Below are 27,836 nucleotides of genomic sequence, written 5' to 3'. Positions count from 1 at the left end.
GTGTAGTGACAGTCTGGTGAGGGTATCACAGACTGGAAAAGAAGAAACAAAAACCCTCATTTTTAAAAGGGGAACAAAAAGATCTGAGTAACTACAGGCCAGCCAGGCTCACTTCTGTGCCAAGCCAGATCAAGGTGCAGATCCTCTTGGAAACTATGCTAAGGCCTATGGAAAACAAGGAGTGGCAGCTAACACAGCTTCACTAAGGGCAAATTGTGCCTGACAAATTTGGTGGCTTTCAATGACAGAGTTACAGCATTGCTGGACAAGGGAAGAGTGACTGACCTTTGCAAAGCATTTGACATTGATCCACACAACATCCTTGTCTCTAAAAAGGATTTGAGAGATTGACCACTCAGTGAATAAGGAATTGGTTGGATGGTCATGCACAAGGACCTCAATGAGCAAGAGGAGACCAGTGGTGAGTGCTGTCCCCAGGGCTTGGCACTGAGACCAGAACTGCTTAACAGAGACATGGACGGCAGGATCAAGGGCACCCTCAGCAAGTTTGCTGGTGACACCAGGCTGTGGGGGGGTGATGCCATCCAGAGGGACCTGGACCAGGAAAGGTGTGGTTGTGTGAATGTCATGAAGTTGAACATGGCCAAGTGTAAGGTCCTGTACCTGGGTCAGTGCAAGTCCAAACACAAATACAGTCTGGGTGGAGAACAAATTGAGAGCAGTGCTGAGGAGAAGGACTTGGGGGTATTGAAAAGAAATGGGACCAGCAGGTCAGGGACATGATTGTCCCTTTCTACTCCTCTTTCATGAGATCCCACTTGGACAACTACATCCAGCTCTGGGGTTCCCGGCATAAGAAGGATGTGACCATGTTGGAGTGAGTACACAGGACGCCACAAAGATGATCAGAGGGGTAGAGCACCTCTCCTATGAACACAGGCTGAGATACTTGGGGTTGTTCCACCTGGGAAGAGAAGACTCTGGGAAGTTCTCACAGCAGGACTGAAGAATCCAAAGGGGGCCTACAAAAGAGCCGGAGAGGGGCTTTATACAATGGCATGTATGACAGGACAAGGTGGAATGGCTTTAAACTGACAGAGGATAGGTTTTAGATTAGGTATTATGAAGAAATTATTTACAGTGATGTTAGTAAGACACTGGAACAGGTTGCTGAGAGATTTTGTGAATCTTGAAAGCGCTTTCTTCAAAGTGTTTGTAGCCAGGTTGGATGGTGTTTTGAGCATTGGAATTAAATGATTTTTAAGGTCCCTTCCAATTCAAACCATTCTATGATTCTGAGATTCTAATATACAGCCAGATTAGCCCTGTTTGTGAATTCTGAAAATATTCCCATTCATAATTTTTCACCTGCTGTCATGTAAACTTATATTAGGAATAGGGGCATTTTATAAATTATAACACTAATTTTATTTATATTGTTATCCATAACTTACCTAAATTGCAATCTGGAAGGAGTAAAAAAAATTTTCAGGATGTATTAACTAAAATAAAGCACATTTAAGGTATGGCATGTCCTGTCTAAATGGCAAGAAAATGCAAAAACTGGATAAGCTATACACCAAATTATTTTGTTGCTATTTATTGTAGCATGCACATCACCATCATCAAATGCAAGGAAATATGAATTGGAAGAGAGATTATCTTTAGCTTGAGAACTCTCAAGGGTGTGTGTAACCTTTTAAATCACAATGACTGAAAACATTAGAGGCTCAGGTCCATGAACTTTGTTCTTTGAATAATTCTAGAGGTAAAAATCCTGCTCATTAAATGAAGAGCACCTTACAAAGAGTAAGTATTATGTTTTTGAGCATCCTGGTTCCAACTTCTGTGATTCTTTCAAATGGTATTCTCAATACTTCTGAATTAGCATAATTTCCTTGGTCTGCATGCTATAACAAAATGGGGGATTTCAGGTGAAAAAATGTTGCTGTTAATACAGTGAAATCATCTTCTAACTGGGCAGCAGAATTTGAGCTACAAAGAAAGCCTTTGTTTCACCTCTAATAGTAAAATACTTATTCAGAAAGCAGATGAGGTATTCTCTCATTCTTCAAAAGGATGATAGGACCTAAAGCAATCATACTGCAAGTGTGCAATCAATCCCTCAGCATCTTGCAGTAGATAAGAGTCATAGGAAGAAGCCAAGGACAAGTCTTTAGAAACACCCTTAGAAAATGTTGATGTCTCTATCTAGTATTCCCCAAGGTGCTAACAGTACATGCTATTTAAAGCAAAATGAGAAAACAAGACTGCAGTGTTCTCCATCTGTTTTGGATATCCAGCTGTGAAACTGGTGCAGGCTGGGGGTTCATGTGAACAAGCTGAATGTGAGACAGATGATGTAAGAGCACAGGATGGATGTTAGGTGGGTGTGTCAGGTCAGCAGCTTCAGCTGGCAGCCCCACCTGCTGATACTGCCCCAGCTCACACCTCAGCCTCAGAGCAACACCAGCCTGGTGTTGACTTCACAGAGTCATAGCAACTGGAGCAAAGCCAGCATCCTATTCCAGAGCTGCCTTATGGGTCATTCATCTGTCTCTCTGCTGGACCTGGTCACAGGAGGATGGGCACTGTAACTAAACCACTCAGATCTGCATGTCTTATGTACCACAGCCAAAGAAGTTTATCTGAAACTCTAATAATGGCTTAAATTGTTGGCTCCAGATAGTGGCAAAAGCTACATAAACACTCACAAATACATATAAAGATATTCAGAACCACTGGCATGTATATATCAATGTGTTAAAAGGGTTCTGCAAAACATCTCCATGTGAACAAACCTGATTCAGGCACATTATTTAAGAAAGGTGTGAGAGGATTATCAAAGAATATTCTAACGTCAGATAACCAGAAAACACTTCAGTTAGGTAGAACAGAACTAGTTATAATCTAAAAATGCTGAAAATTAGAAGGACTTGAGATGGGATGAAATGCAAAAAGGCGGCCAAAATTAAAAAAAACCCAAACCTATAATGACAGACATGCCTGCCTTTTTCTCTCCTTTATGTACTTAAATATAGTTAATCAATTACAGTTATATTCACTTTGGTGTTTAAGTAATATAAGAAGACCTTCATGTAGCTGTGACTCTCAAACCTTTACATCGTCATGTTTAGTAGCTCCAGAACTGAATACAAATTTTCTCACTCAGAAAAATTATTTTGAAGGTAATTGGGATTTCCTAGTCTGACCACACACATGCAGCTGGCAGCGGTGTGAGTTAGAAATCCTTGACAGTTTTTCATTGCAAAGATGGCCTTAGCAATGTCCTACTGTCACTCTCTACCAAATGTTAATTTTTCAATGGTATCTAGAGAGAAATGAGAAAGTATGCATGCATATCCTCATATAAAAAAGTATTTCATTTTTTCCCAACACTCTAATACACCCACCCTATGAATGAAAAAGAACCTCATAAGCTCCCATTTTTGGCTGAAGGAGAGGTTGTTTTTGAGACTGTGTTCCTCCTCATTATCCATAAGTAAATCCACCTTCCATAAGATAGATTACTGAACACTGTAGTTTAGTATTTATGATACTCCAGCATATGCTCAAAACAAGGAATTTACATGCCCCACACCAAAATCTGCTAAGTTCTTTGCCTCCTCTGCCAACTTACAGGTGTGTGTTGCTGCAGAGCTGAAGTTTCTGGCATAACATACAATCCAGCCAACATAGCTACATTATTCCTTTATTATGCAGTACATCAACAATGCTATATTAACTTTCAAAACTGTCCAAAATGCACTACTTGACCTGGTGTCACAAAAAAAAATTATTTTCAAGGAGCCTGTTTCTGTATTTGGTAAGCTGCAATAGAGCTTCAAAATACACTTAAGCACAGGCAAATTCAAACTTAAAGACTGCTTCAATGCACCTCTGTAATAACTACTCTGCTTATTTCAGACACCTGGGTCTTTGTCTTACCAGGCACAACCAGACAACATATGCTGCACTTAATTCTCTGCCTCCTATCTGCACAGCTAAGTACAGAGGACATGGGTAGAGCTGCTGCTAGCACCTCAACATTCATGAGAAGGATCAAGGTGGATGAGACCACAGTCTCTCAAAGAAGAAAAGCTGTCTTTCACATCCTCCTCAGCAGCATCTGAAGCAGGAAGCCCAGTTTCTGAGCTCTCAGCTGGCCATTTGTCCCAAATACTTGTTTTGATACAGCTTTTTTGTTGTTTGGTCTTTATTCTTGGTTTGGCCAGATTCACATTGACATTGCTGAGAAGCCTGTAAACAGTCCAGAAAGGTCAAAGTGGAATAGAAGAGAGAACAGGACAAATATATGGCTGCAGCCCATCAAGGGAGCAAGATCACACTGAGTGCCCTGAGTGCTGCTTGTACAGGAGAGAAAGACAAAAGAAGGCAATGGTATTTCTACCCCATTTCTAAATGGCTGCCACTTAATGCCATTTTAATTTTTCAAACCAGCCACCCTATTGTGCAGGTATTAATGCTGTTCATATTCAGTAAGTAAATGTCCAGCAAAGAAAAGTGAGTCAGTACAAGGTGACTCATGTGAGCACTATCTGCAGCCCCAGCAGGTTCCATTAAATAGTCAGGCTTTTATGATATTAATGTGACTATTTGTGAGATGAAACCTAAACTGAGAATGGTTTGAAATTTGATACAGCAGTGCCTCAGCATGTATCTGTCAAATTTAGAGAAAAACTAAAATAGCAAGGGTCAGTTAAAAACTGCCAACACCTTTGCATTCCCAAATAAAGATCTTTTAAGAACCTCTTTCTTCACAACACATGTTTAAAAGGTACATAGATTTACAGTACCTTTTAAAAGCCTTAAAAGATATTTTCCCTTTACTGAAAACCCCTCAATTCTTATAACAGTAGTTTGTTTTGTTAGTGTGATGTATTCCCATAGCAGAAGGAATACTTTGCCAAGGCAAACATGCTCATGATTACATTATCCATAAACCTGAAAAGAACATTCTGCCTAAGATCAAGATTCAGACCCCGCACAAAGCTACTCCAGCTGCACAGATAATTACAAGCTGTGCAAAATTTGCACATGGTAGCTGTCAGAGGATTTACACCAGCAGGAATGCACATGGGCAGACATTTCTGCTAGGGCTTACATGGGCATTCTCTCTACACAGCATTAAGTTCTTAATGCAACACTTTGGAAATAACAAAAGAAAAACTGCTATTTCTTATCTTATTAAATCCTTGACCCATACCGCTATTATCATTACATCATTCTTTTATGTTCCACTGACATTTCTTCAATTCCAAAACACTTTAGAAGATTAACACAAACCCTGTCCAAGGAAAAAATCACATATCCCCAAAACATTTCAGGAAAAGCCCAAAAATAAATTCTATCAAAAGATGGCAAAAATCAAGAAGAGTACAATTATCCAAACTAATTACTTGCTGACTTACAACTGCACAGAGATTAATACAAGTTTTGCAAAAAAAATATGGGGATCTTCTGGCCACAGAAAGGTCTTTGAAAACCACTGGAATGAAAAATGTATCCAACAGTGGTAAACCGGCTGTTTTCTTTATTGGATCAGACCAAAGCACCACAGTATCTGCAGCACTGGTTAACTACTGAGAGAAACTCTTTGCCTTCATGCCCTTTTGCAGCACTAAGCTATAAAATTTTGCAAGTTCTGCCATGCATTTACTTCAATACCTGAGCACAGCTTAGGTCACTAGACCTGAGTTGATCTCATCACCATCAGGCAGTACTTCACACACTCTCCTCAGCAAATTGGTCCAACCTGCTCCAAGAGCAATCTGGAGGGATTTTTGTAAATTGCATGCCTGTTCATGTGGCAGAACATCAAGGAATAAACAAGCCTTCATTTTTTTGCTGGATTTCTTTCAAATAATTTGAAGTGCATTTACTCATGTCATAAATAATAATGCCAAAACAATCTAACTACTTAACAACCCTCTGTGAACACTAAAGGCAACCAATCTTTCTAACAATATTCATTAAACTATTCGTAGGTGTGTCAGAGGTTTTGCTCTTCTATGACAGAAGGCAGGTTTTACTTAGAGGTTCTGTAAAATTCCATTTTATAACTGTAACATTTTATAATCTTCAATACAGACTGTATAGATTACAGCTGCAGTTTACTCATATTGATTGTTACATGCAAGGGAAAGGACTGAAATCAGGATGCTCTCTATAACTTCACTATTGAAGATATATGAAGTGGGGAAAAAAGTGCAACTGCAATTTTAAAACCTCCCTACTACCATATATTGGATGGAATCAAGAACTACCACAGCACCTCAGAAATCATATTCCTTTCTGGTTTTCACTATATAGGAACAGCAAAGCTACACCTAAAAAACCCATGCACCTCTTTGTGCCCATTTTCCTAGTCAAATTGTCTGAAGTAATTCCGTGCATGGCCTATTGGGGGAGACAATCAATTAATTTGTTTAAGGTTCCTTGTGCTAGTGAAGAGAAGCAGTTCTTAATGGAAAGATTCCTTGGTGACTGCTTCCCTTCTTTTTCATAGATGAACAATCCCTGTGTCCAAACAATACTCCAGCAACTGCAAGTCTTGTATGTAGGAAAATGGTATTAGGAAAGTATTTAAATACTGTTAACTTCTGGGGGCATTTGGCAGCTAGACAATGAAAAGAAGAGTGATCAAATTAGTCCTCTAGAGAAGAATATCCCACAGGAGATAGCAATGCTGATATCCCCCTTCTAGTTAACAGGGAAGCATGCTGAAGTTCCATGCATCGAAACCAGGAAACTCTGGTCAGCACACAAGTTTTTTCTTTAGTAACAGCAGTGGAAAGAAGAAACTTTAGCTTCATAAAGATGCTGCAGAAACATAATCCTATTTCAGTTTTATATCAATTCAAAAGGCTGAGTTATCTTTCTGAAAGTTTAGTTCCATACTGTGCAGGATCAGGATCTTCTTTAATGGTAATGTTGCTTCATCTGTCATCTAAATAAGCCAACATTCCGTTCTGCAAGAGTACTGTCACACGTGGCATGTACAGGATATTCTTCCATATTCTTCCAAACTATTTTTTCCTCTGCTGTTTTGGACCTGTGTTACATCAGCCACTGTCTTTCTTTGCCCTCTCTCAGGGCTTTTCCTTCTTGCAGTTGCCTGCAATTTGTTCACTACTTAAAAATCTGACACTTTTTGGACTTCTCCTAAAGTCCTTTTTCAGGAAAAATAAACCTGTTATATTCAGTTTATAGGAAGCAGATACTGATTCAAAGCTATTTTCAGCAGTGAAGTATATTTCTGTTTATACTTTCATGATCTTGCATTGAAGAGACATCTCTGAGACAGCTCTGCATTCTAAATCATTCAAAACCAAACATATGCTGGCCTGATCAGCTACTTCACTGCAAATCCATAAAGGCAACTTACTTCTACTTATGTATCATCACAATCACAGCACACCATTGTGTCATTAGCAGCATAAATCTCAAGGAGCATAAGTTCACAAATACCAGCAGCAGGTCTATTCCAGTGGCTACCAAGAGAGTCCTAGAGATGCTTTTGATGATAAATCTTGCCAGAAACCTCAGGATTCTGCAGTTGTTTCGTAGAAAGTCTTGAGAGCTGTTTCTAGGAGGTTACTGAATTTCCAGTCACAGAGGGAATATCACTGCCTTGAAAAATCATTAACAGCTGCAGTTAGAACTTACTTTCTTTCTTGAACCAATGCTACTTCGGACACTCAAATGTCTTCATATTTTCTGCTGCATTTCTCAAGTTCACACTCTAATGCACTGTAACATCTGCTTTGGAAACATGTGACAATAACCCATATGAAAGCACTCTAAGTAGGTAATTTTAAAGGAAGACTATTTTAAAAATAGTCCAGATGGGGAATAATGAGCAAGTTTTTTCTTAAAATTAATCTCCAGCTCAGAGGCTCCCAGGCTTCAAAGTCACACATTCCACCTGAAAGATAGGGGGAGGGATATTTATAACTGTCTTCCAGCTCCTGTTACTTACACACTCACTGATATTGGGCGTGGGTTTTTCTTATGTTTGGCAGGGTGGTTGATTCAGCATCTCTCCTTGATGCAACCACACTTGCAGGAATGGGTATCAGACTCTGTGCTCCCCAGTCATGCAGTAAATGTGGTCCAAAAGCACAGGGATGCATTGCAAGAGAATACAGAGTATGGTGAGAAAGAGAATGGTAGAAACAAGTAAGTCCTAACTTAGTTTGGCAACAGAGTGTGCACCAAAAAGAGTGGGGAGGCTATTTGGAATACTGGGTTGGGACTGGTATGAGAAAACTGGGACAGTACAGTTCTGTGTCTGACTGCTGAATATTTTCTTTGTTCTCAAGTCATAGATTCTTAAATTTTTCCACACACAAAGTCAGTGAAGACTTGGTTTTCCCTTTGATTTCATACTGAACTTCAGTTGCATTTTGCATTAAAATTCAATAGTGAATGAGTAATTTTAAAGTAAGGATACAGACAGAAGAAAATCACTTTGATGAGCTAGTCAACATAGTGCCTCAAGAGTCAAGTTATAGAAAATGTGAAATTTTGCACAATACTGCAAAATATCTTTCCTCATTTTTTAATTTCAAGATTACAAGAAAGTAGGATTCTACTTACCCTTTCATTCAAAATTTTCACAATTTGAGAGAAAGATGAAAGAAACCCTCATGAGGTACCCATCATGAGAAAGTGTACATCATTCCTGTATAAATGCATAAGGCACATAACCTTTCCCATTCCAGCACTACCCCACTGAAAATACAGTTACTTTAAAAGAAAGTTGCTCGCTCTTTTCATCATCTTTTTCAGAGGAAACTATGTAAACTGAAAAAATAGAACAGATAATAAAGTTCCTTTGAGATTTTCAAATTACAGCATTTGTAATATGCAAATTGACATGATCATTTTTTCTGACCAGGAATTCCATACACATAACAACTGTTACAATGTCCTTCTCTGCAAGAAGTCTATTTTTGGGCATATACATGAATGGATTGATGAGCCTTCTCTTTTTTATAATAAACTGTCAAAACACTTGAAAATATTACCCATTAAAAACAAGGACAAAGTTGTATTTTCTTCTTCTACCCAGTATAGTACATTAAATCTTCCAGAGACTGAGTTAATTTTCCCATAGCAGACCTCTTGGTGCTGTGCTTTGCATTGGTAGCTAGAAAGGTTTCGATAACACACCAGTGGTTTGGCTACTTAACCTCATAAGATGGTAAAATGGAAAAAGCTTACTTAGGATTCACAGATGGATCTTTGTGTTTGCAGTGGAAAACCTGCTGGGCAAAATTTAGCCCCTTCATTTTCTGAGTCATTGCAGTAATCATCACTCAGTACTAAATTCCAAAAACATCCCGAATTGGACTGTGAAGGTGCAATGCTTCATGTAACGTTTCTATTGTCACCGCATGATGAGGAAACCACTGTGAATTATAATTATTCTTATATTACAATTAAGGAGTAATCATAAAAATGTATTATCCACACTAGTATGAGGCTTTTTGAGGAGAAAGAATAGGCTTGTCTCCTTGTGCTTCATTCAGAGATAAGTATTCTCCTGAATAATTTTAATTTTAAAGTTTAGTTTTATTGATTGCATTTATTGTAGAATGGCTGTGTTTGTCAGAATTATGCTCTACAGTTGATATTATTGTAAAATTTAAAGGGCTAAACTATTTTACACTGCTCAAGTACCATGCTTTTTTAAGGCTCCCAGTAAAGCTATTTATTAAAAGAAATCTAGATCATAACTATAGGTTCAGAAAAGGAAAAAATTTAATGCCATTCAAAACCTGGATTACACATACATCTTTACTGGAAGAAAGTGCTCAATCACGTAATTTATGAGCAAAGGGAGAAGAGTTGGCAGTACTGTTGGTGATGCAACTGACAATTTCACAAATTTGTTCAATGCTTGCAATTTTGCCCTACAGGTAGTTCTTCTACAACGATGTATTCTGTATCAAAAGTAGCTGTGGTTTGATATATATTTGTATGATCAGTCAATGCTCTCCACACAATTGCCATACTAAACCTTGTTCTAGAAAATGGTATCTAGAAAAACCAGGACATATGCCCTTGTTTTTCCAACATATATAGAAATACTATTATGAACATCAACAAGAGAAAGTCATATTGCATAATGAAGATTACATTAGAAACCTGGATTTCACTCACATGACATATTACTTTTCAGTGCAAAGGAAAATTTAGAGTATTTCAAAGAACAAAATAAAAAAAAACGGTACTCATTCTAAAATACATATTAAATGCCTTAAGTTATCATTACCCTTTGTATCTCTTGGGTTACACTCATCTGACCTTTATCCTTCTAGAAACAAGCGGCTAAAGGCAAGGACCAAATCCATGTCTCTTGTGGCAGACCTTAAAGAAATTACTAAAATTAATAATTAGATACAGTCAAATATTAAGTATCCCTTGAGGTATCTGCACGGTCTGTAATTTCACTGCCCAAATCTACATTTTTTCAGTGATCTCAGCATTAAAGTAGTCTTAAAAAATACTAAGGATAGTCTAAGGGAGTCTAAAGATAGTTAAAGGTTGCCGCATGTCAGTAGACAACTCAAGGTAAACTTCACTAAGATTTTTTTTCTATCTGCCATGATACCATAGCAATAAAAACATTCCTAAAAATAAGGCAAAAATACATACATATCATTAGATACCAGACAGATGTTGGTTTACAGTCATTATTACAACTCTCTTTCCAAAATCAGCTAAGAAGCATTCACAAGCACAAGCACAGTTTCACTGATAAAAATTCTAAGAGATCTGGTAGTATGCCATTCACAGGTGATTTCTTTCTTTAACCCATTCATGACTCCTGTTTTTTACCACTTTAAATCGTAAATACTCATGACAGGCACAGCAGAACCATCCATACACTAATCTGTTCACTCACTTCACTGAGTCACAGTCTCTAAAGACAAACCAGCTATTTCTCTGCTACTGGTCTGATACAGTGAGCTAAAGAAACCGTTAGGAAACTCCCAAGTTCTCTACTCCATTTTGGGATATCTTTTCCTTTTGCCCAGTCCCTTCATGGTATGATCTTGTGTCTTAGTAGAAGGCACACTACAGTTCTATATGCTTTTGAGATGGTAAGTTTTCACATGCCTATTGGCATGGAAAAATTATTTCATGTCACAATCACAGTGGTAAATGACATACCAAAATAAAGGACCTTTGGGATGGGATCCTTTTCCTGGATGATTTTTTCAGTCACGCTGATATGGCTTGCTGAAGAAGCCAGTCATTTCTCACTCACCTGTTCCTCCAGCTCCAACAATTATGTCCTTCACTTATGTAAACAAAGAGAGTTTTACTCTCTCTCAAACCCTTATGTCTTATTCCCCCTACATTGTCATGGGTCTTTCCAGTTCCTAAAGCCTGAATACCAGAGCTACACAGCCCTAGTGAAATTGTGGTGCAGACTTCAGCCCAGGAGAGGTAGTGATGAACAGCCTGGACATAGGAATTGAACACCTCCCTGGACAGCATTTTACCCCAAAGAAACACGTACCCCTCACATGACAAACTGCAAGGGAACGAGTGCCTTAGTCTCCTTGCTTCCAATATCTAGCCCATGGTTTCTTTGTGAGTTTTCCTAGCCACATACCAGTCTCTGTAAATTTAGACATTGAGAGAAACAAGCCACAGGAGGGCACAGATTTGCAAGTCTACATCATCTCATCCAGTACAGAGAATGGGGGTGCTATTATATACACAGACAATAAATACAGTTTCAGCTGGTATTCACAGGGATTTATGAGATTTATGATGACAAGAGGAGAGTACTTAAGCCTCTGAAAGTTGATTAGGATGTTTCCCTCTCTGTCTAAACCACATTGCTCACCAATCAGATGCTAAAACAGCAGATGGAAAGGCAACCAGAAGTTGAAGTTTACCTGGAAACAAACATCATGCTATGTACACTATAGCAGCTCAAAAACTGTCTTGTACATTCATGCAGCAAGAGCAGAGCTGACTCTGGAGGACAAAAACATTTGTTTTCCATAAGAACCTTAGATCAAGCCTGGATCCATGATGTGTTGAATGTCTTTTGGGCCCTTCACAACAAGAAAAACATTGAGGTGCTGAAATAAGTCCAGACAAGTTCAACAGAGCTGGTAAAGGATCTGGAGCACAAATCTTATGAGAACCAGCTGAGGGAGTTGGGGGGTGTTTATTCTGGAGAAAAGGAAACTCAGAAGAGACCTTACCCCTCTCTACAACTATCTGAAAGGAGGTCATAGTGACATGAGGGTCATTCTCTTTTCCTCAGTCACAAGTGACAGGATGAGAGAAAACAGCCTCTAGTTGCACCAGGGGTGTTTAGACTGGAATTTTTTTTTTTCTTGGAAAGGATTGGCAAGCATCTGATGCTCAAAGACCAGTAAGGAAGAAAAGGCTTTTTTCTTGGAGTCCATCTGGTTTCTAGATGTCTAAAGATTAAATAGGCACAAGCAAAAGAAAGGCAATCCTTTAATCCTTTTCTTACAATAATTGGAGCTAGACAGCATGCTGAACTCTTTCTGACACAAGGAAGTGCCTGTGATCCCCACACAAGTAGTCCCTTCTCATTTGGAGTTCTTCCTCATGCAACACCTTACCATTTTAAGGTCTCTCATAGCTGATAGTGCCTTGGAAACAAAGCAGTACCTCAACAATCAAGAATCACAGCAGCTTTTGGAAGACAGATGGATCTTGACCAAAACCCCACATGAAAGCACCCATAAGATCTGCAGAAGTTCTGATGTAACCAAAAACATTGCTAAGCTCTACAGAAGCAGGGAAATTTGAACAGTAAATAAAACCAGTAGGAAAACTGGGCATGTAACAAATGATGCATACAAATTTCTGTTTATTACTAGGAAAAAGAACTACCAATTATCTTTACACTTACACTTCAATGAGATTCTACTACTGGTTCACAGGCGCCTGTTAACTTCCAGTCTCATCTTAGGTCTCATGGACATTAATACGTAAGTCACTGCCACCCAAAAGCAAGAGTAAATAGAAAACAGAAGTTTAAAATCATTTCATGTTTTATTTAATGTTACTTTTAAAGATATTTTAAGTTACTTTATCAGTTGTATTCACCATCAGCTGCTGGGGTTTGATACCAGCTTAACATAAAACCACGCCACCATTGAGGTTATAACAAAGGGACTTAGCTTACTAAAATCAGAATTGGTGAAAGTTTTGTTGTCAAAGCTGATAGATGCATGTATAATTATACACTAATAGCACTGTATTCACCATCATGTAAAGGATTCTTTCAACAGGGAGAATTTCTTGCTTTCCAAATTGTAAGACTAAAAATTCAGTATACATAGGCCCAAAGAAAGACAGTGTTTAGAGAATAAATGCAACTGAAAAATATATTTGGATATTTTGTCTTTGGCAATGAAAAATCCCAGAATCAATGAGATCAAAGGCAGCCTAAATAAATGTCACCCCCTATATGGCATTGTATCTACAGAGTGGTGTCAAAATGTAGAGCCTTCCAACAGAATATTGTTTTACCTGCTATATATATTTCTGTAGCACACCTAAAGAAGACAACCAGGTTATTTTACAGAGATCTCACAGTATACTTGAAAGAGTATTGTTCTTTAGTATTTCTCCACAGCTTTAGAGCCTACAAGTTAACAGTCAATCCCCGAGACAGACACATGCCTGTCAGGCATATGCATGCTGGCAACTTTCTCCTTACACTTGCCCAAACAACAGGGAATTACTTTACGTGCTGAGAGACAGCCAGATTGTACAGCACTTTCTAAAGGCCCTTAAAGGACTTCTGATTTACAGGAAGATGTAATCAACCCAAGAGTAAAGCAGACTCCACAGCTCATGTGTCTTTCCCACTTTCTATCTAGCTGAAGCAGCAGATGTTGTCGCTACCTTCTTCAGTAGACACACTTTTTCTTGGAAGACACAGAGAGAAAAAGGGCAGATTTCTGCAGACTAGATGAACATGCAGCTTTTAAGCACAGTAAAGCTTAAGCTAATTTGAGAGTTCTAAAGAATACAGCTGCTTTTTTACAATTATAATGTTTTAAGATCATTAAAAATCAAGTTACTTTGGAGCAGACCAGCATTCTTTGCAGTTGCAAAAAGAAACATACAGTAGAGAAAATTAAACTGATCCATAGCCATGTATCAATAGATCTATTCTGTATGTAAAGTTGTTTTTGAGATATTTAGACTTCTCATTAAAAAGAAAGTAATTGTCTTTCAATCCCCAAAGATTATTCATTTTGGAAAGTGAGCACCAGAAAACATCAGCTGAAACCCACGTTGAGCAAGAACATTAACTCTAGGTATTAGGAATGTTAATGCCGTTGGGAATTTTGCCAAAGTTAGTGCTTCCAGGTGCACAGATCTTCTCATGGCTCTTTTTCACAGTTTCCTCTTCCACAGTGATATAGAAATCCTTCATAGGATTTCTGTATCACTGTGACTATACATGGAGATTGATAAAACACAGGAGTACACAAGTCATACTCCAAAGACCTAACATGTAACAAAAGAAAATTGAGCACAGTATTTATAGTATCTACATTCTATATTGCAGGTTTTGGATCATAGGAAATAAATGCATTTACACAGACTAAAAAAGTGAAATCAGAAAAAGCAATAGCTTATCATAGTGATTTTTCTGTTTCCACACCACTCCCATACAAAACCAGGAAGACTGTCCAACACACTAGGAGCTGACCTAAAGCCAGTCCTGGCAGCAAACACAGGACTGGACCACCATCCCTGCAACAGGGAAGCAAAATTTACCAGCATGCGTACACACTACCTTTTCTTTCCATAATAATAGTTTCTTGATTTGCAGCAAGAAGTTCCTTCACTTCTACCTAAAGATGAAGCACTACAGTGAATCCAAGATTTTGTGACTCTAAGACACATTTTGCATTTTCTAGGTGGTTTTGGTTACCTTTCAGTTGCAGATTGCAACTCTGTAAGTTCACAGCCGGAAGGTCTAAAAGCAAATGAGTCAATGGAAAACCTGCAACTCACTGCAAGCAGTGAAATGAATGGACAAAGCATATAAAGGCCAAACTCAAAAGAACCACTTTGCTGTAGAGTTTAGGTACTAGTGGTAATGTCCCCAGGGACAAGATTTCGGAATTTTACAAAAGCATGCAGTTGAGTATTTAACTTCCTTCATATAAGGGAGGAAAAGCAAATCTTGAACAAATATAAGAAGTTTCAGGATCTTGCCTAAAGCCACTTCAACAGTTTGGCTACTGCACTTAAATGTGTGCAAAGCTTCACTTCATTGTTGTTTCAGTCTTTTACAATTCTTGAATGCAAAAGCATATGTAATGAGAAATGATGCTATGCCAATTCATAGCCTTTAATTTGTTTCTTAACCTCTCCCAAAGTCAAAATACAAAGACACAAGTCTGCTAAGTAGATGGTAAAATACCTCTAATAAACAATTAACCCCCCTTGTTAAACTTTTAGAACCTGACACTTTGTAGTTTAATTTGATGCCCTTAGGGTTCTTCATTATGTGAAATAGGTAGTATTCACATCTTTTCATATTAACTCATTATTTTACTGGCCTCTATCTCCCTACCAGCTTTTTACTTTCTTCATGAACAGAAGCAACACTCTGCCTTTGTTCATCATTGTTGATTTTGTTTTTGTGTTGTCCAAATCTTCCCTTTTGTCTCAACTGCAGCTTTCATGATATGGAATCATAATGAAATTATATATTGACATGGTGGTTTTTTATGGTGCTCTCAACAAGTAGAGAAAAAATATTCTATTTTAGTTTTTTTAAACACTACTAAAGAACACACAAAGATAGTTAATATAATTTCAGGACAAAAATCATCACTTAGAAGGAAAAAAGCAGTCAGAAGGTAAATGTCATGCTTAATGTAAGATTAATTATGAAGATCTGCAATATGTCTGAAGAGACATAACATTCAGTAGGTCAAAATATCTTATTCAAGCTTATAGGCTAGTTTTGCAAGTGGAATTTAGGCATTGTAATATCCAGCTCATAGATGGCTAGTGCCCAGTTTCTTTTATGTTCCTTTTATGTCATATATAGGTAGAATTTATAGCATAAAACACTATTGAAATCAATACAGGGATTCAATCTGCTCCTTAAATGTGTTGGACATGCTAAGAAAGAGACTGTAATCCCACTCAGAAAGAAATTTCACAGGTCTAGCCATAGACTAGAGAGAGGTATTGTCTTCTGTTTGGGATTAATGGCTGCAAATCCATGTGTCTGGGACAAGTTATATAGTCTCTTTCCTTGAAGATTGATCTCAGAAACCTGGCTCTCTTACTAAGCCAGCAGCCTGTATGTTCACTGGCTGCACGTTTTGCTGGTTTGGGGCGTGGTTTTTTCCAAGGGTTGGAGGAGAAGTGCTGAGAAAGCATCCCAGAGATGATTTCCCTTGCACCATTCCCACTATTTTTCATTGCCTTGCATGCCAAAAGACTAGGCTAGGAGGCACATAATTTGCCAGGTTTGAAATTGTTTTTCCTGTTTGTACTTTCCTTTCTGCAAAGTTTCCCAAAGGGTGTTGGCAGTGCTGGACACCCACATGCCCTGAGTGAAAGCTGTGAAAACTGTGTCTCCTTGCTGCTGGAGTTAATGGTGCAGTTTGTGTATGAAGATGATGAAGCAGCTGCTGGGATGCGTCTGCTTCCAGATTGATCTTTGCCCTCACCAAACTGCCTTTTTCCCCTTCTTGCCACCTAAGCCATCTCGTTTTCCACGGGTGTGCCTTCCTCATTGAGGCAGCACAGATGACGGGGCACTGGATAGCCTGGGTGGAGTGTGTCTTCATTTGATTCCATCTTCATTTCCCAGTGACCTGGAAACAAAACTCAGCTGCAGTCTTTTCTTCCATACGGCAATTTAGCTGTGCACATTCAGCTCCACGCTGTTGCTTTCATCTTGCAGCTACCTTGTCAATGAGGCTGTCCTGCTGGTGTTGGAATATATGGATGGAGGCTCCTTAGCTGATGTAGTCAGCCTAAGAAGGATGGCTGTAGGACACATGGCAACAGTGTGTCGGGAGGTAAGGGGTCCTGCTTGTGCTTGGGATGGCTTGGACGGGCTCGTAGTTCGAAAGAGATGCTAAGTGAGCGATTCCATGTTCAGAGCATTCTTTCTGTGTTGCTCTCATGCTTCAGAGAAGAAGGGGCATCTGCACTGAACTGCCTGCCAGTGTCCCTGCCCTTACTGTAGTCTGTTCTTTACTCTGAGTTACCGTTGTTGAACTCCCTGTCTCTTTTTCATTTTTATTTTCTGTTCTGCCCTTTTCCTCTCCAAGCCTTTGCCCCAAACCTTTCTGCATTGCCTTCTTTGCCCGTAAGTGCAAAGGTGCTGGTGTGCGAGTTTTCAACCAGCGGCAAAGCCAAAGAGAGACTCACCTGTCACAGGTCTCCGCTTCAAAGGATGGCATAGCACCTAGCATGGTGCTTGCCGCTGAAAACTGACCAATGAGCTGCTTCCAGGTTCTGTCGAGGCAGACGTATAACCCTCGTCCTGCAGTCTCCCACCTGTCAGTGATCCCCTTGGTACCCAAGGCAGGGACTTTTTCTCTTTTGGCAAACCCTTGTTTGTCCTCCAGACAGGGAGAGAGCATCCGCTGCAGCAGTGGTCATTCTGACTGCCTTTGCAGGGGACAGTCTCCAGCAACGACTGACATTTCCCCGTCAATAGCTAATATGCCTCCTTTGGAAAGATCCTGCTCTCCGAGTCTTGCAGCAGCAAGCTCTTCCTCTTTCCTGCACTCGCTGCTCCTTTGAGATCTGTGAACCTTCAGGAGCAGCCTCCATTTGCGTCTGATGCAATCAGATCAGGCTGACTTTTGGCTTCCTGTTTCTTTTTTCTCTCGCAGTGCCTGCAAGGCTTGGCTTTCCTTCATGCCGACCAGGTGATCCACAGAGACATCAAAAGTGACAACATCCTTCTGGGCCGGGATGGCTCCGTCAAGTTGGGTGGGTATTCCTGGTCAGGCGCAGCGCTCCGGGGAGGCGGTGTGGGGCTGCTTGGGAGTGGCTGCCGGGTGCCCAGCAGTGGCGCTGGTGAGAGTGCAGGGAGCACTCTGTAAGCCCAGGGCGCAGCTGGAGGGTGCCGGGTGGTCTAGAGGGCAACAAGGTGCCAAGAGTAACTCTGGTTTCTGTGTGTGTTCCTTCCAAAAGGAGAGAGTTGCAATGTAAACATCAGGGGAATGAGGAAAAGCCATGGTGGGAGGGTTGTTAAGTGGACAATTGCCCATGTCCTTGGCTGCAGCCCTGAGGAAAGAGAGCCCAGCTGCTTTTCCAGCACGATTCAGCACTGCATTCTGGGACTTAGAGTGAAGAACCCTTTTCCTTGGTCTCCTACTTGAAGCAGTGTTTGTTTTTCTCCTCAGCTGATTTTGGCCTCTGTGCTCTGCTCAGCCCTGAGCAGAGTAAACGGAGGTCAATGGTCGGCACCACCTGCTGGATGGCACCCGAGGTGGTGAGAGGAGAGCCCTACGGCCCCAAAGTGGACACCTGGTCCCTTGGCATCGTGGGAATTGAAATGGCCAAAGGAGAGGCTCCTTATCTTCGGGAAACCAGTGACAGGGTAAGGTGCAAATACGCTCAGTTAGCTGTGTCCTTCTGGTCCCTGTCTATTAGACAAAATCCCATTCCCACAGCTTGAAGTGCTTCCAGCAAGGCCCACTTCTAAAACCGTCCCTGGGACTCACATCAGCTGTCAAGGCTAGACCTGGTGCAGCTTGGAATAGCTGGGGCTGCACTGGCACCTTTCTTCCTTTGGGAGAGAAGGCTCATGTCTAACCGTCTGCTAAGGCAAGAAATTGCCACTGTAGACTGCAGCTTAAAAGATGGGGTCTAGGTGAGCACTGAAGGCTATGGAAGAATCACGTAGAGTCTCCTGTTTCCTTTCACTTCAGGCTAACTACCTGATAGGCAAGCAAGGGGTACCAAATCTGCACCAGCTCAGGCTACCCCGTGGCTTGTGTGAATTTCTGGGCTGCTGCCTGCAGATGGATGTGGACAGGCGAGGCTCTGCCAAGGAACTTCTGCAGGTACAAGGCAAAGGGGCTGCAGGCCAAACAGCTGTTCCCTGTCAGGGTTTGCTCCTCGGCCAAACTCCAGGCAATCAGATGGGCCCCCACATAGTAATCTCTGCTCTGCATGCTTTTCAAATGGAAACCAAGTAGGATCCAAGACTGCTTGAGGTTAGAAGGGATCTGTGAATGTCATCTACTCCAAAACCACGGCCCCTGGCAAGGACATCTTCAAGTAGATCAGATTGCTCAGAGTGCCATCCAACCTTGAATGTTGCCAGGCTTGGGGCTTCTCCCAGCTCTCTTGGCAGGCTGGGCCAGTGTTCCAGCATTCTCCTCATAAACAGCTTCTTCCTTAGAGCCAATGTGAATTGAGTGTCTTTTAGCTTCAAACCGTTGCCCCTTGTCCTCTTGCAATTGGCCCTGCTAAAAGAGATGTCCCCATCTTTCTTGGAAGGCCCTACAGCTATGGAAAGGTCTCCATGGGGCTTCCTCTTCTAAACAAGCTAAACAAGGCTTAACAAGCACAACTCTCACTGCTGTTCCTTAGAGGAGAATTCCCACCTTCTGGTAATTTCTGTGGCCCTCTTTTGCTCTCGGCTGGTGTATTCAGGTTTACCTGGTAGCAAAGGAACCGAAGTATTGCAATGCCAGGGACGGGGTTTGAGGAACACAATGAAAACAATCCCTGCCAAGCGGTTTTAGATTGGTCTGTGGGAAGGCGGGGGCTGTGGGGGAGCTCACTGGGAGCATCTGAGGGCACCCAGCTTGTCTCTCCTGTTGCACTCTTAGAGGTTTCTGCCAGGCAAACGGGGACAGCTGTGCAGGATTTGTGCCAGCCCCATGTGCTGCCTGGCCCGGTCAAGTAGATGAGAATCGCTGTGGCTTTGCTGCCAGGTCTTGTGGCAGACAAGGAGCTGCTGACCGGGCCACTTCCTTGGCTGTGCCTGCTGTGAAGGAAGATGCCAGCCGGCACAGGATAGGGGGTGCATGCCGAGGCAGACACTGCTCTTCCTGCAAGCCAGAGCTGAGCACATCTGTGCCCTGCTGCTTGTGTCCTTGCTCCTGGCTTGCTGCTGAAAACCTGCATGTCCAGCGGTTCTGAGAACAACATGTGGGATCAATAATTTTCAGAGCTCTTGGGAGTCTCTTGAGGAATGCCTTATGCCCCAGATCTCTCTTGGTCACTCAAATAGGCCATGTCTATAGCAAATAGGATCTTGAGTAGGTCTGTTGACTTTCCTAAAAAGAAAAAACCTTTGGACAGCAAGCAGCAATCCCACAGTGATATCAGGACCAAAATCCCAGAGAGTGACGCCACCTTGAGGAATGGACTAGTGCAGTTCTGGGCCATGTTTCCTGCAATAGCAGCATCCTGGACATGAAGGCAGATGTGCTGCTGGTGCCCTCAGTCCGATGTCTGTGTATTTCTGGGCACTAGAGGAATCCAGCCTGACCCTGTTAGGAACTCAGTTTGGAAAAGAATGGCTCCTTTTTCCTTTGTCTCTCTTAATTTGGTTTGTTTTGTTTCTTTTTCCCTTTGGGCAGCATCCATTTCTCCAATCAGCGGAGCCTCTCTTAAGCCTCTTCTGACAGGCTGATTGCTGTCATTCCTGCAGCAAGGAAATGCAGGAAGCAAAGGAGATGACAAGGACAACTTCAGCACTTGGAGAACAGAGCCTCTGAGAGCAGGTAGAAATCCTGAGGAGAGAGGGGCCAGGAAACAGGCAGCCATCAGAGCAGGAAAGCATGGTGGCATCTCCTTTTCTCCCAGCTGCTGACACTCCCTCTAACTTTTGGATTAGAACAGCATTGCTGGAGGGCACAAAGTCACTACTGATATGCACTTTTCAGTTGGGGGGTGGTGTGAGGCATGAAGCTTCCACTGATTCTTGGGGGAGATGGCTGGGACTTCATGTGGAAGTGTCTTTCTCCCCTCACCAGGAGCTGGAAGGGCAGCGTTTGGTGGCACAGCAGCTGCTGGCACAAGGGGCAAACCTCCTGGCAGAGGTAGAGAAGGAGCAGGAGAAAAGGCTGCTTGAGATGAAGCAAGAAGTTGCCACCATGCAAGCTGAACAAGAAGAGGTGCGAAGCAGAGCCAGTCAAAAGGCAAAGGCTGTGAAAAGAGAGCTTGTGTGTTGTTTTGGACTGCTCTGCGCTCCTTATGGGCACTGTTTCTCTGGACACTGTCTGTCTGGGTGGCATTGTCCCTTGGTAAACAGTGCTGGTGCCAAGAGGGCAAGGACCGGTCAGGTGAGAGGCTACCAGAGCACAGGTTTGAGGAAGGCAGCAATGGCGTTGCAGGGCCAGAGAATGGGAAAGCCAGAGCTTTGTCTCAGAAGGTGGGAGGTCCCACAGGAAGCCCCCTGCAGAGCCAGGCTAGAGCTGTGGGAGTGGGCTGCCAGTCAGGCTGCTGAGGAGGTGCCTGAAGCTGCTGAGTACGTCCTGTGCATCCTTTGTCTGATCGAGCAGTGTACTGTGTGGGTGCCTCAGCATGAACTGTAGCACATGTTCCTCCTCACTTGGTGCTGGACAGACATTTGGACTCCCTACAGAAGCCATTGTGGTGCTTGGAAGCTGGCAGGGAGCACTCGGGGCGTTGCTTTTGCCATTGAGGCAAAAGGTGGGAGTGGGTGGGCTTTGCCTGAGCTTCCCTGTGCAGTAAAGACAAAAGCTGGGATTGTTTTGCAAGCAGCAGAAGGCTGCAGCCTAGCCAATGACTCAGTGAAGGTGTGTGTGCTAGTCCAGCCAAACTGATGAGAACACTTGGCTTCCTAGATTCCTTTTAGACTCCTGACTGGTAACCAGTCATTGGAGACAAAATACTTCAGAGAAATTGCTTGGCTGTGGGGCTGGTTTAATGCTGGTGTTGTCTCTATGACTGTTTGTACTTCTGTTATTCCCTCTGCAGGCTGCATGGGCCCCGCCATCTAAATCCCCACGTGTTGTGGTTTGTTTCTAGAATGTTCTGCTTCCCCCATGTTATGGTGTTAATGGTTCTGCCTTTGTTCCCCTCCCTTCCACAGTTACTTGTCAATCTCCCAACCCCTGGGAGATTGGGAATGGGATGGTGAAACGTGCAGGCTAGCTGGCCAGCCCGCCTTCAGCCAAAGGGATGTTGCCATGCAGGACTTCCACTCCGCAGGAGGAAGAGGCAACTCTCTAGTTAGTGGCAAATTTGGGTTTTTTGAGCCCCCGGAGGGACCAAGTGCACCCAAGGGATCCAGGAATAAGAGAGCCTCGAGGGTGGGGAAACACTGGGTTTTAAAGGGAGTGGGAGGTAGGGGTGGTAACAACACATGAAGAAATCAGAGTCTGGGGAAGGGTGATACATAGGTGACAGACATAAAGGGACAAACTGAGGGAGGGGCCCTCAGTTTTTAACTGAGGGAGGGGCCCCGGCCCCTGAACCAATCACCTGACGCCCTGGCTAGAAGGTTCTAGAGATGGAGGCAGGAGTGCCAGGTGACTGGCAGGCAGCCGGGGGTGGGGAATTAAAATGATACATCGGTAACTGGGGCAACTGGGAAGGGCTTGGGAGATTGACAAGTAACTGTGGAAAAAGGCAGAACCTTTAACACCATAACATGGGGGAGAGAGAACATTCTAGAAACAAACCACAACACCCACTCTAAGAGCTTTTCAAATGAAAACGAAGGAAACGTGCAGCGAAGCAATGGAGGAAGCAGAAGAGATGATCAGGACCACTTCAGGATTACTTTCTGCAATGGCAGCTTGGAGCTGGACTCACAATAATAGTCCTACACACCCTCAAGCCTGTTGGAAGATTCCCTTCCTTGTCAGCCAGGGAATAAGGCTCTACATTCACTTCTGAATTGGCCATTCTTTCTTAAAGATGGAAAGTCCTTCCTAAGGGCATTCTGGTGTGGTTTGGAATTGGGAACAGTCTCCGTTCCTTTATCAGCTCCAACCTACCCTGCCTTTGGAATGCTGCCCATTGGCCAGTTTTTGCCCAGCCGAGGACTTTGGGATGAGGAAGAATATGCAAATGCATTTCCAGCCAAAAGCCAGTGAAGAGCAGGGCAGCCTGTGAGAGACAGTCTGAAGTTCCCCTCATTTGCCTCATGACTGTCTCAAGGACCGACTTTGGGACCCTGAGGAGCCTGATTGGAATCCTGGTCTGCGGTGCTGGATAAAGGCCAGAAATCCTGAGGCCCCTGAGCAGAGTTCTGGCCTGCCAAGCAATTGTTCACAGCTGTGTCTACAGTGACTGCTTCCAGCAGGGCCTGCCAGGGGGCGAGGCGCCCCATGTGCTTGCACCTGCTTGGCGACAATAGCCCAGGAATTTTCCCACCTCTTGGCCCGGTTGGACTTTTCTGGGGTAACCTTTGGTGGTCCAAAGAAGACCCCTCATCTGCTTTTCAACCACCGTGACAGACAGACTGAGATGGAAGAAGCCTCTCTCTCAAGGACTGAGACATGAGAAGCTCCCCCCTCCCAAGGACTGAGACTGAAAGCCCCAACACGGGGGAGCTGTGTGGGGGAGCCGACCTGACCACAGCAAGATATTTGCCTGCAAGTGTGGCCATTGGACCAAGAAGACATTGGTCCTCGCCTACTGCTGAGAACATGGACTACCTGTTACATCTATTCTTTATTGGATCTTTGTCCCCCTCAGCGGTTTCAATAGACTTTCTTCCAGATCTGTTTTCCCCCCCTCAGCAATGGACTATAACAGAATCTTGAGTTAACCAGAACCTTTGAGAGCTTCCCAACATGACTTGGTGAACTCCATCAGCTGGATTACAAGGACTTTGTCTTTCTACGTTTGCTAGCTATATCCCCTCTCTCTCTCTCTCTCTCTCTCTCCTCTTTTGTCTTTTTCCTCTCCCTTAATCCCTCTATGGCATTTGCTGTGCTCATTCAATAAAGGTGCATTTGTTTGGATTAATACTGAAATCCCCACTGTGTTGTGTTTTGCACTCTGAGATCAGGAAAACGAACCATCACAGCTCCCTGCTCGCGTGAGCGGATCATGACACAGCCAGAACATCCTGTGCAGATCCAGGCTTTCAGCTGTGCCCATGGATGCTTTTGGTTCCTGCTCGGTGTAGCCGGCACGTCTCCCCTGTGACTGCTCCCGCCTCCCAGGTGGCCGTGGCTAATAGGTATGAGGCTCTGAGAGTGCACCGAAGAAGGCAGGCACGTCTGCTGGCAGTGCAGGAGAGCAGAGAGAAAGTGCCTGGCAGGACCCTGGCCAGCACCCGCTGTACCTGCTCTTTGTCAACAGTACAGGACTGGTGGGTGATGCTGCACTTGAGGTTGTCTGGGGCTCAGCAATGATGGAAAGTCTGTGTGCTTGAGTGGCTTTGTCCCTCTTACTGTGCCTTCTGTTGTCCCTGTGCTCCGCGATGTCTGCCCAGGGCTGTGTAGCTGCGTGGCACAGCTTAAGTGCAGGAGAGCCTCATTTGTTTGCCTTTTGAGATGGCTGCTTGTCATCGATGGAGAGAGACAGGAAGACTGACTCGGTGATCAGAATCCGATTTTCTTGTGGGATACAAGCATTTATATACTATTTTAGGGAGACTAGTACTGTGTACTACAATGATTAGGTTGAAGTCACTTACACGAACTTATGCATATAACAGCATCTCTTGCTTGCATTATTTAATAGGATTTTCTTTTTCTGGTAAACCTGTCTAATTAAATCTTCTTGCTATCTAGATCTAATTTTCAAAGTTCCGTTTGCTTTTGCCAAGGCATTTTATCTATCAATTCTCTTATCCTAATAAGGTCCAAAGTACTCTCTGTCTTGTGCACCCCAATATCATATCTCCCCCTTCTGTGTCAACCAAAACCACTCCTTTAATGGTCTTATTAATTAATCTCTGCACACATTGAAGCAAGCAAGGTATCATGATTAATATAATTATTATCAAAATTACCACATACATACCCATCCTAAAAAGAATCTTTTAGTTAAAAACTCCAGCCACTAAAATCTCAGGCTTGATCTTTATAAACTAAAAACATTCCTGCTGGCAGCTGCATTACTGGATTTAGAAAGTCTGCCAGAAGTGTAATTGTACTGAAAGTTTAATTCTTATAGATAGGGTGATAGGGAGAAGCATTTTTAGACTGATTCCTTCCCATGTATTTAAAATGAACACAAAAATCCAATTTCACAGAACCCAGGAATTCTAATCCTTGGGGTTCCACCAATGGTGGTTCATGAGGTTAAGGGATCCAATTTGATGTGATTTGATCTGCTTTCAAAAGAAAAAAAAAAAATAGTGTAAAGTTCTGGAGGAGCTATATTCCCCCCTGTTTTTTTTTGCTTTTTAATAACATGTGTGTTTCTCATGATGAACATAAGAAGGTAACATCAAAGCAAAACAGTATGTAACATAACGATAAACTTTTACTAAGTAAAAATTAATCAGATAATAGATACAATTATAGCACATGAGAAATAGAATGGTGTTTTAAAACAATACATGATCAATTTCTTGAATATTGTACCATTACTTAGAGTCTGTAGTAATCGGCAAGCTTTATTTTTTTAAAGTGAGGGCTTGAAAAATCATTCTCGGGTAAAATTTCTAAGTTCATCTTAAACGGAGGTTTAGCTGTTCTACGTCTAAATTTGGTAAGCCAAAATGACTTGAATATAATTTTCGTGCAGAAAATTTTCTCTACTAGTTAAAGCTAGGACTTGGCTAGGGTCACGGCTTTTAACCGGAAGAGTCTTTTTAATATATTTTAGAAACCTCTTAGTAGTTAGAAAAATAATAGATGTCTTATAAATAGTTCTAGAACAATAAGTGAAGGTTTGAAAAGTAGCTGGTTTTCTCATTTATCGTTAGTTAAATAGTTAGTTAATGGTACCATAGACAAATAGCAAATGAAAAAAGGAATGTTGGTTATAAAAAGACAGCAAATTCACATCACAAAATCAACACCATAATCAGGGTTACCTAATATATCAGTAAAAATGGTCTTAAGAAATTGAGGTTCTATTTCCCTAGACATATATGACATTAAAGCAAAAAAGTAAAAGAAGGCAATAAATAACTCATAACTAATTACAGTCCTAATATGGAATTATTTCTCATTCTTCAGTATTACTTATAAAAAATAAAATAGCAAAAACTGTTCTTATTTCTAGAGCAAAATATCTTATCTTGTAATTTAAAGGAGTAAATTTTGACAAAAATTCATTCAGACTTTATGTCCTTCACTTGTTATAGCAAAGGAATTATGTCTTATAACTCAAACAGGTATACTTCAACAAAACTTAAAATCAACTTCACTAAAACTTAACCTTAATAAAGTATCTCTAAAAGAACTTAAAGTTAACATTGCTCAGACTAAACAAAACTCAATCTTAACAAGAATTAACTTATTTAAACTCTATTATTACAAAAATGTTACTGAAAATTTGTCATATAACGGTTAAACATCAAAGTAAACAACATGCAAGTAAACAACTGTACTGAAATCTTTACAATAAAATTACCTTGTTAGAACTATGGAGTAAAAAGCAAGCACCTAAAAAAGCCGACAGTGGAATTAAATCTCAAAAAATTACTACAGATAAAGTTCAAGATTTGTCTTGAATGTGAGCTAAAGAATCTTGAATTTATGACTTATCTAATTACTCTCAGTGAACCATGCAGTTTTGCTATGTTATTAATAGGTAAAAAGACACCACCTCTATACCAACACTAGAATTGTTCTAGTAACAACCCTGTTAAAAATCACAGATCACAAGTTAGAAGGTAAATCTCAACACTGGCTGGTGCCAGGCAGGTGGGGCTGCACCCCCTGCAGCAGCTTTTAAAGACTGCTTGTAGGATTGATGTAAGTTTGGCTTCGTAAGAGTAATGGCAGATAAACATTGAAGGCTAAACTAAAAGAGATTTAGTTCTATTGTTCTGAGCAGAAAAAGCTGCCCATTTTTTAAAAGGTTGCAGAGTTCTCAAGTTAAAGCAATTGCTGCCAAGTGTGAGTTGTAGCTATTTCTTGTTAATAATTGCATGTTGTAATCTCCTGTTAACAGTTTCCTTTTTAATAGTGCCTCGAGCCAGCCCGCCGCTGCCCCGGCGGGGGCCCCACCTTTCGGCGTGGGCCCGCCCGTGCCGGGGGTGACCCCGGGGAGCGGGGGGGCGCTCCCGCCTCGGCGCGGGTCGCGGTCGTGCCGGGGGTACCGGCCCGGGTCGCCGTGTCCCGCGGGAGCAGCTGCTGGACGGCTCCCTTAGCCGAGCGTCGCCCTGCTGCTCCCTGGAAGAGGGCACCCAGACGCTGGAGGGGAAGGGACATCGAGTCGGCATTCAAATGACCTCATTTCCTGCATGCAACGGGATGGACCCCTCACGAAACAAAGCCAAAAACCCCTAAAACAACGAGCCAACACAAAATTGACGAATCAAAGTGATGACTAGACGTGAGGATAGAATCCAGTATCCACCAAGGCCTTTTTACCCATCACCCTGATCTCAAAGATGTCAGCTACACACAAGACCTCAAATGTTGAAGTAAAAAGCAGCAGATTTCCTTATGTTGTCTTGAGGATGGAACTTCTAGCTCTAGTCTGCGGATCAGTGGACGAAGTTGCGCTCTTCCTCCTTTTGTGAGTCGCTCCTGGGAACACTAGTGTTATGAGCATGGACCCACCCAGAGGTTCTCCCCACCAGAGCTGATCAGTTTTAATAAAGGCATCAAGGAGGAGGAAGGTCCCCTGCCTGTGTTTATTTCAATACAGTACTAAACAGCTGTACCAAAAAATGATTAACAAATACATTGTTAAAAAAAAGGCAAGTAACTGGA

At 42.1% G+C, this 27,836-nt stretch overlaps 1 protein-coding gene across 1 annotated transcript; it reads left to right on the top strand.

Annotated features, from left to right (window-relative positions):
* Nucleotides 1–378: 378 nt before the first annotated feature.
* LOC129047033 (uncharacterized) lies at nucleotides 379–27,268 on the top strand. Its single transcript, XM_054517976.1, has 7 exons — nucleotides 379–731; nucleotides 16,943–17,060; nucleotides 17,886–18,094; nucleotides 18,430–18,598; nucleotides 18,930–19,064; nucleotides 24,159–24,307; nucleotides 27,085–27,268. The coding sequence occupies exons 1-7, from the start codon at nucleotides 379–381 to the stop codon at nucleotides 27,266–27,268; spliced, it is 1,317 nt and encodes a 438-aa protein (XP_054373951.1).
* The last annotated feature ends 568 nt before the right edge of the window (nucleotides 27,269–27,836 follow it).

Source organism: Molothrus ater, chromosome Z (assembly GCF_012460135.2).
Source record: "Molothrus ater isolate BHLD 08-10-18 breed brown headed cowbird chromosome Z, BPBGC_Mater_1.1, whole genome shotgun sequence".
Lineage (NCBI taxonomy): Eukaryota > Metazoa > Chordata > Aves > Passeriformes > Icteridae > Molothrus > Molothrus ater.
Note: the sequence above shows the minus strand (reverse complement) of the source record. Positions and strands in the feature narration are given on the sequence as shown.